Source organism: Salvia miltiorrhiza, chromosome 2 (assembly GCF_028751815.1).
Source record: "Salvia miltiorrhiza cultivar Shanhuang (shh) chromosome 2, IMPLAD_Smil_shh, whole genome shotgun sequence".
NCBI lineage: Eukaryota > Viridiplantae > Streptophyta > Magnoliopsida > Lamiales > Lamiaceae > Salvia > Salvia miltiorrhiza.
In genome coordinates, this window is record NC_080388.1 from 7,044,901 (window position 1) to 7,054,745 (window position 9,845).

Consider the following 9,845-nt stretch of genomic DNA (forward strand, 5'->3'; position numbering starts at 1 on the left):
TTGCCTTTAAAGAACTTATTCCTAAGAACGTTTGGGAGGCACTTACAGAGTTAAGTTTCTTCTTCAGAGAATTAACATCTCGCAACATCTCAATAGATGATATGGGAATACTGAGTGAGAAGATAGTTGTTACTCTATGCAAACTTGAGCGTATCTTCCCACCGAGTTTTTTTGAATGGAGCACCTACTTGTTCATTTGGCAGATGAAGCACGGCTTGCCGGTCCAGTGCAGTATCGATGGATGTATCATTTTGAACGATATTTGAGGACATTGAAAAATCATATAAAAAACAAAGCCAAGGTTGAGGGATCCATCAGCAATGCACATATACTAGAAGAAATGTCAACCTTCTCTTCGTATTACTTTGAGGATCATGTGACTACAAAGTGGAGAAATTTGCCACGCAATATTGAAGAACCTATTGCCGAGAATGATGATCCCAATGTACTCGCAATATTCAAATCAGTTGGACGTCCGATTGGTCGAACGACAAAGAGATACATGGAGCCAAAAGAATACATTGCTGCACACATGTATATTTTGAGCAACTGTACGGAGGTTGCAGACACATATATCAAGTGAGTATTCTCGTTCAATTTATGTATATTTTCATCATCGTACATAGGTAATAACATATAACTTTTTCTTTGTATCCAAGGATCTTCGAGGGGGAAATGTGATATGCAAATTCTTCAATCACCGGAGCGGACTTAGAGGTTGCATATGATAACAATTTTCTTGTGTGGTTTAGCCATTATGTAAGATGCGACCTCCTTATGTCTAATATACATTTACTTGACTAAAATTGGCTTGCAAACTAAAATCAATGCGTGTAACAGGTGAGTCGTCCTTTTAACGATGATTTGAACCCGTATATTAAGTCGCTTGCAGTCGGGCCCTTAAATGAGATTGAAACGTACTCCGGCTATTTTGTGAATGGCTATAGATTTCACATTACTGATCGTGATAGGGACAGTGCGACTGTGAACAGTGGAGTTTGCATTAAAGGCTCGATCTATGACAGAGATGTGCTAGACTTTTATGGGCGTCTGCAAGAGGTTTGCGTGCTGGTGTATCCAGGGTATCCAATTAAGAAGACAGTCTTGTTCAAATGTGAATGGTTTGACTTGTCGGCTCAGGAAACTTCTATTGATACAGACTTCAAGTTGGTTTCAGTGAACCATACAAGAAGATATAAGAAGTATGATCCCTTTGTTTTAGCGAGTCAGGCAGTTCAAGTGTTTTACTGCCCCTATCCCAGTATGAACCAATCAAAGAAAAACTGGTGGTCAGCATGCAAGGTCAATGCAAGATCAAAGGTTCAGGTCTTTACTGACGCATCTAATTCAACATTAGATCAACCATTCCAAGAAGAGGTTGTTACTATTATGTCTACCTACACAACTGTAGACATTGACCAGCCACTTCTTCTTCATCCCCTCGGTGGAATCGTCGACATTGAAGATGACGATGAACCAGAAGACGATGATCAAACGTAGACATCTGATGACGACGATAGTGATGATGACAGTAGTGATGGTTAGGGAACATATTGATGATAGACATAATTATATTTGTTTGGTTATTTGATAATGTATTTGTTTGTACCCAGTATTTGACAATGTATTTGTTTGGTTATTTGATATTGTATTTGTTTGGTTATTTGATAATATATTTGTTTGTACCTAGTATTTGACAATGTATTTGTTTGTTTGGTTGATGGATAGTGGGGGTTATGCTGTCGAAATTTCGTTAGATTCAAGTAATTCATGATATTTTATGTGTGTCAATACTTATCTAAATCAATTTGAAACAGGTAACATGTCTCATCGTAGAAGTTTATTTTCGTTTGGTCGATCTGGTCGGTCAGATCGGGATGAGCAACCGACTGATGACATATCTGATGGGTTCGGTACAGGGATTTCTGCGACTCTTGAGACTCCCCAGGCCTCTAGTAGTTCACGGGCTAGAAGGCCCAGAGGCCCTACAGCTGCCCACATCAGGGCCAACTTGACTAGGGAAGCACATGGGAGGATTGTCTTTCAGAAGTTGCCTAATGGGTAAGTATTTTAATTTAAATCATTATTTTTCGTATAGCAAACAAATCCTTAAATTAGTTTTACACAGTACTTTGATGGAGCCAGTGGGCCTGGCCAAAGCCTGCACTAAAGCATTTAAGAGGGCGGATAACCCAGGCAGGTACACTTGGAGGTTGACTCCCCTGGCTGTGAAGGATTCGTACTTTGACGAATTACAGGTATGATTGAATTTATAGTGCATATAAATTTATCATTATCTATTGTAAAATATTATATATTAAATTAACTATTTCTTTCAACAAAAAGAGTTTGCTTGGTCGCCTGAGGACGAGCTTCTGGTCAGGGCGATGTGGGAACAGAAAGCCAGCAAGAGGTACAGTGACATGATGAGTGACTACAAGAGGAAGCTCAGGGCTAGTACCGATGAAGGTCGGGAGATGGATAGACCCCTCTGGATGTCTGCCGAACTCTGGATAGGACTCCAGGCATACTGGAGTCAGGAGGCTGTTCAGGCCGTTTCCCAGCGAGCACGTGCGAACCGGATGTCTGAGCCCGATGGACCCGGTACATGGATCAGCAGGCACGTGGGAGGGTCTCAGTCCACTCGTATCCTGCAGCAGAGTCTGGTTAGTAATTATCAAATAAATTCATAAGTAATATATATATATATATACACACACACACACACACATATATATATATATATATATATATATAATATCGCAAATAATAACTTATTTATCTTATATGCATGCATGAACAGAGCTTGGAGACTGGACTCCCCCCAGCTGCACAGAACTATAGCACCTTCCTCCGCCTCCACATGCACGAGGATGGAACTTTTCTGTCACCGAGGGATGAGAGACTAGATGTAAGCGTTTAAGTTTAATCAAATATTAGTAATTCATAGTGAAATGTATTTATTTTAATACAATTTTCAATTGTTATGTCTGAATTAGGCGAAGATTCGTCGCATTGTTGTTGAGACTGGGCGAGAGGACCGGCTGCCTGAGATCTACTTGGAGGTCGTACGGCCCGACAGGTCCCGGCTCTACGACACTGGAAGTGCCGGTAGGAACCAGGTTAGTAGGGGGTCTACTCAAAGCACATGCACTTCCATGATGTCTCAGCAGCTGTATGAGATACGGATCTCCACGCTGGAAGAACGCCTTCAGGCCGAACAAGCAGCACGTGAGGCCGAACGAGAGGCTTCTCGAGCAGAACGTGAGGCCCTCGAGCAGCGTATGGCTCAATTCGAGGAGTTCATGAGGCAGTCGGGTCAGCTACCTTGAGCAGCACTTCATCTTTTGGAACTATTAATTTCATGTTTTGGACTATTTAATTCATGTTTTGGAACTATTTGTTTGAACTATGTTTAGGAACCAAATTACACTTGCACTTTCTGTTTACATTTATGTTATGTTGAGAAACTATTAATTTCATGTTTTCAAACAATATTAAACTTACTTCGTAACAAAGTAATAAATTCAAAATAACGACGAATGGAAATAAATTCAAATTACTCATCTTATAACAAATTATCTCCCTTGTTTTTTATAAAAATAAGGACGTATGGAAATAAATTCAAAATACAATTATCAAATTAAAATACTTATGGTGCATAAACTAGATTGATAAAAAAAAATTAATAATAATAATAAATTAATAAATAAATACTTTTGCGACATAAAAATTAAGACAAAAACGAGTTCGATCCGTAATTAACAGCATCTCATGGATACCATCTCGATATATTATAAGGTTATGAATATATGATTTTGTATATTGAATTAGACTTTAAATGAATTAATATGTACTATATATATCAATAATACAAGTGTTCTGTACTGGTGACCATTCGAAAGGAACTTCAAAGTTAAGCGTGCTTAACTTAGAGCACAACTAAGATGGGTGACCGACTGGGAAGTTCGTCTAACTTATGAAATAAATAAATAAATAAATAAATAAAATTAATTAATTAATTAATTAATTAAATTTCAAAAAAAATTACCGGCGGCAAAATGCCGCCGGTAATATGCCGGCAGGTCTCCGCCGTTCACCGACGAATTATAACGGCGGGATCTACCGCCGGTAATTACCGGCGGCGTGTTTTGCCGCCGGTAATTGTGTTACCGACGAGAAATTTACCGGCGGCGTCTCGCCGCCGGTAGTTTATTTTTCGGCGGCCGCCTCGCCATTACCGACGGCAAACGCCGCCGGTAATCCTTTGTTTTTTTGTAGTGTATATACTTGCAATCACAAAATTATCGTTTAATTTTATAATTTATTTGAAAATATGTAATCATATGGCCATTTTGAACAAGCAACACAAATTTTGGGCACTGATTTGAAAATCACAAAATCTGACCATATTTTATGCTTTCTGTCCAAACTACCCTTTTACCCGTCGTTCACACCTATCTGTGTTGCACAAATGGTACTAGCGACCATATTAGTGCCAATAATGCCATATAGTTGTGTTGATATATAGATGGATGCAATTATATGGCCATTTTGAACATTTCCCCGTAGGGTTTAGATTTTTCATTTAGGGTTTACATTCTCTATTTAGGGTTTAGATTCTTCATTTAGGGTTTAATCATCGAATGATATTTTTGGCACTAATATTACTATTTGTATCAAAAGTGCTAATTTACTTAGTTTTATTATTATTATTTTTATTGATACTTTTGGCACTAATAGTGTAAAGTGCACCTAACCCACGCGCAAACTCGAATCCGATTCGCCCTAATTAAAGGCACAACAGTTCTAAAACGTAAAAAATGACCAAAATTTATATTTTTTAAGTGGATAGTTAAATATTAAATTTTATTACTCAATATGAGTATCTCACAAGTTGACTCAAAAATTAAACCACTGTCATATATATTTTCAACTATTTTCTCGATCGACTCACGTCTATTTTACACTTCCAATAATATTATTATGTAATGCCGTTTATCATAAAAAAGTTGACCAAACAAGTAATTGGACTAAAAAGACGAGATTATATTTTTCTTTATCTTTATCTTCTTTTTTTTCGCTTTGATCTATACATTTAAAAAAAGAATTGTTTTTTGTAAAATTTGATTTGCTTGGCGAGTATTTAATTTGAGGGTGATTTTGCAGTACGATTCCCTTATTTTTATTTCCAAAGATATAATAATAATAATAATAATAATAATAATAATAATAATAATAATAATAATAATAATAATAATAATAATAATAATAATAATAATAATAATTTGTATCTAAAGTTCTTCAAGTTGTGATAAGATTGATCTATTTTTAATATAAATTTATTATGTATACATCATTACATGTATCATTCAGCTAGCTAGTATATATAAATTGGAGCGATTATATAACTTTTTGTGAGAATATTAATAAATGTTCCATAAAAGACCCTAGATGAGAAATGTTTAAATTAAAAATTCTAGCTTAATCAAGAAACAACCTTTGTTGTATAATCACATAATGGTTGGACTTCAGCCATTTGGTATATGGACCATATGGTAATTTCCGATAGATATTAGCTTCTAATCTAACTATAATGATGTGTCGTTTTAATTGCGTGACCTGTTATTGGATAAAGTAAAAGATTGAATGAAGCGTCTACCCACAATTGGTATATGAATGTACAAACCACATCACTTTACACACTTTACACGCAAATGCATAAACATAAACAACATAACGTTCAATTCAATTCAACCAAAAAAAAAAAAAAACATTACGTCCAGAAAAACATTTCGTAAAGGTTAGATAATAAATGTAATAATTAATGCACTATATATATATATATATATATATATATATATATATATATATATATATATACATGTGGGAATGGGATCATATAGATCCCAATGCTTATAATAGATCCCTAGATCCAAATCTTGACCACACATTTATGACATGTGGCGCATCAAGATGGTGACACGTGGCAAGGATTCCAAGGCAAAATCTGGAGGGGTAAAATTGGAATGTAATTTTCGGATTTAATAATTAAAAAAAATATTTTTTTTTTAGATTTTCTCAAAATAGATATATTTTAAATGCATATAGTTTCACACAAAGATGCATAAAGTTTTCACATGAAATGCATAACTTTGAACAGAAAAATGCATTTAATTTTTTCAGTTTTGGTATTTTCACCACCCCACCCCATACCACCCCCCAATCCAGCCCACACCACCCCCCCCAACCCTCCCCATTACCACCCCCCAAAAATATGCATGTTTCACATGCATATAAAATCAAACAAAAATGCATAAAGTTTTCACATAAAAATGCATTAAATTATACAAAAAATGCATTTCATTTTAATAAATCTGGTAGTTTCGCCACCCCACCCCTGCCCCTGCCCCCTGCCCCCCCACCCTACCCACCCCCCACCCCCACCCCCCACCCCAAAAAAAAAAATTTTTTTTTTTCAAAAACTGATTTTCTAATTGCTGGCCCACCCCCACCCCCACCCCCCACCGACCCACCCCCCACCCCCCCACCCCCCCCAAAAAAAAAAATTTATTTTTTTATTTTTTTAAAAACTGATTTTCAAAAAAAAAAATTTTTTTTGGGGGGGGGGGTGGGGGGGTGGGTGGGTGGGTGGGGGGGTCAGTGGTCAGAAAATCAGTTTTTGAGAAAATAAAAAAAAAAAAAATTTGGTGGGGGGGTGGGTGGGGGGGTGGGGGGGTGGGGGGGTGGGGGTGGGGGTGGGTCAGTGGTCAGAAAATCAGTTTTTAAAAAAATTAAAAAAAAAAATTTTTTTTTTGGGGGGGTGGGGGGTGGGTGGGGGGGGGGGGGGTAGGGGGTGGGTGGGGGTGGGGTTCTGGGGTGTGGGGGGTGGGGTTGGGGTGGGGTGAAATCTTATGCATATTTATATGAAACTTTATGCATTTTTATATGAAAGTTCATGCATTCTCGTATGAAACTTTATGTATCTAAAATATACATATTTTGAGAAAATATAATTTTTTTTTTTTATGAATTTCGAAAATTACATTCCAATTTTACCCCTCTCCAGATTTTGCCTTGAAATGCCTTGCCACGTGTCACCATCTTGATGCGCCACATGTCATAAATGTGTGGTCTAGATTTGGATCTACGGATCTATTATAAGCATAGGGATCCACCGGAACCCAACCCTATATATTAATATATAAGAATATTCACTTTTATATAGTAAAAATAAATTTTACCCACTAATATAAAAATTTAAAAAAATTCCCACATTTACCATTTTATCCTTACATATAAATTTTTTACAAATACCCATTGTTCACTGGTTGTGAATTCAAGCTTTAAAACTCGAATTAACAACCGAATTCAAGTATTGGTTGTGAATAATAAGTGTTGGTTGTGAATTCGCATGAATTCACAACCCACACTATTTCAAGTTGTGAATTCACAACCAATAAAACTTGAATTCACAACCAACACTATTTCAATTGTGAATTCACAACCAACGCTGATAATTCAGTTATGAATTCATAAACTTGGTTGTGAATTCAAGAACATTTGTTCAAAATTGCGCGATTTTCATCAATTTCTTCGTTAATTATATTTTTTTCCGATTTAATTCAAATTGAATTCAACTTATCCTCAAATTTCTCTTCTAAATGGCATACTTTCTTAAAGTAATTGAATAAGAACAATCCCCAAGATCTAGAATCCCTAAATCATTCTCATTCTCATCCCATTGATTCCAAGATGGAGAAATAATCTGAGATCCTCGTAGACGATGACGGAGATCTTCAGATCTGTGCCTTACTCTAGCCGGAGCGAGGCGGCGATGCAGATCTGGGGCGGCGCGGTGCTGAGGCAGCGTCGTGGTGAAGGATAGGGCGGCGCGGCCAAGGCCAGGCTCCGCTGGACGCGGTCGGAAGCAGAACAATACAGTCGTCGAATTTCCGCAAGCAGGGAGGAAGCCGATGACAGCGGCGGCGGCGACACGGTGGTCGAGGTGGATGATTTACAGAGAGAGAGAAAGAGAGAGAGAGATCGGCGCCGACTGAGATCGGAGAAGCGGAGATGGCGGACGTGCCGCCGCCGGGGTCGATGGCGCTGCTGCTGGCCTCGTCGTGGGCGACAGAGTTGGCGATGGCCGTGGGAGCATGCGGCGGTGCCGCTTGGAAGAGAGAGAGCCAGAGAAAGAGAGAGCGTGTAGAGAGAGAGAGAGAGAAGAGAGAGAGAGATAGACAGAGAAATGAGAGAATGAGAGGAGGCTAGGGTTTGTCCATTTATATAGAAGGGTAATTTAGTCCTTTAACACAAAAAGTGAGTATTTTTTAAAGTTTTTATTTGAGTGGGTAAAATTTAGTTTTGCTATATAAAAGTGGCTATTTTCAAAATCCACTATATATATATCCATAGGCTTGGGACATATATTTTCGCAAAAAATTTAGAACTATGCATAAACACATAAAAGGCATTAACAAGAAAAAAAAAAAAAAGATGCTCAAATTGTGAACATTTAAATATAATATATATATATATATATATATATATAAAATAAAATATATACTCGCATGATCATTTTAAAGAAAAAAAAATATAATATTTGACCACTAATTAAAAAAACACAAAATCTGGCCATTTTTTACGTTTTGTGACTGTTTTGCCCTTAATTAGGGTGGTCCAAATTCGAGTTTGCGAGTGGAGTAGGCACACATGACACTATTAGTGCCATTAATGCCATATACTTAGTGCTGCACGAATGATACTTATGGCCATATTAGTGTCATTAGTGCCATACGAATGGTACTTATGGCCATATTAGTGTCATATTATTTAGATGGGCACAATTATATGACCATTTTGAACATTTCTCCGTAGAGTTTAGATTATCCATTTAGGGTTTAGATTATCATTTAGGGTTTAGATTCCCCATTTAAGGTATAGATTATCCATTCAGGATTTAGATTCTTCATTTAGTGTTATTAGCTGTACGAATGGTACTTATAGCCATATTAGTGCTATTAGCCTATAAGTACCATTAGTTCCATATATTCTCTTATGTAGTCTTGCACGAATGACGCTTATGGCCATACTAGTGCCATTAGTGCCATATACTTAGATTTTTTATTTTTTTTTCGGTTGGCACATATGACACTTTTAGTGTCATATGTGCCTAACCCGCGCGCAAACCCGAATTCGACCTAAATCCGGTCCGCCCTAATTAAGGACAAAATAGTCTTTACACGTAATAAATGGCTAGATTTTGTATTTTTTCAATTAGTGGCCAAATATTGTGTTTCCTACTTCGAAATGACTATTTTAAAAGTGCTCTTTATATAAAATTAAAAATAAACTAATGTGATTATTAATGTATTATAATTATTCACGATTTAATAATTTTTTATTCATATATTTAATATTTTTATGCATAATTCTTAATTCTCATGAAAAACTATACGTTATCACTAGGGCTGTATACGAACCGAGCCGAGCCGAATACCTTCAGGCTCGGGCTCGGCTCGCGAAATTTTAGGTAGGCTCGAGTTCGGCTCGAGCTCGAGGTCGAGCTTTAAAATGAGCTCGAGCTCGGCTCGACAGAATAATATCAAGTTCGAGCTCGATTCGTATTCGGTTCGTTAATTATTCGTTTATCTCGAGCTCGAACTCGGCTCGAATTTGGCTCGATTTTGGAGCTCGGTTTCAAATTCGAATTCGAGCTCGATTTCGAATTCAGGCTCGAGTTCGATCTCGGCTCGAATTTGGCTCGATGTTGGAGCTCGATTTCAAATTCTAATTCGAGCTCGATTTCGAATTCAGGCTCGAGTTCGAGCTCGGTTCGTGTA

At 37.2% G+C, this 9,845-nt stretch overlaps 1 protein-coding gene across 1 annotated transcript; it reads left to right on the plus strand.

Annotated features, from left to right (window-relative positions):
• Positions 1-2,344: 2,344 nt before the first annotated feature.
• LOC131007920 (uncharacterized) lies at positions 2,345-3,332 on the plus strand. The gene is made up of 3 exons (XM_057934832.1): positions 2,345-2,666; positions 2,804-2,911; positions 3,000-3,332. Exons 1-3 carry the CDS (start codon positions 2,388-2,390, stop codon positions 3,330-3,332), a joined length of 720 nt encoding a protein of 239 aa, XP_057790815.1. The 5' UTR covers positions 2,345-2,387.
• The last annotated feature ends 6,513 nt before the right edge of the window (positions 3,333-9,845 follow it).

Coding starts and splice junctions, on each gene's coding strand:
- LOC131007920 (XM_057934832.1), top strand. CDS start 2,388: ATGTGGGAACAGAAAGCCAGCAAGAGGTACAGTGACATGATGAGTGAC. Junction 2,667..2,803: donor GTATCCTGCAGCAGAGTCTG/GTTAGTAATTAT, acceptor ATGCATGAACAG/AGCTTGGAGACTGGACTCCC. Junction 2,912..2,999: donor CGAGGGATGAGAGACTAGAT/GTAAGCGTTTAA, acceptor TGTCTGAATTAG/GCGAAGATTCGTCGCATTGT.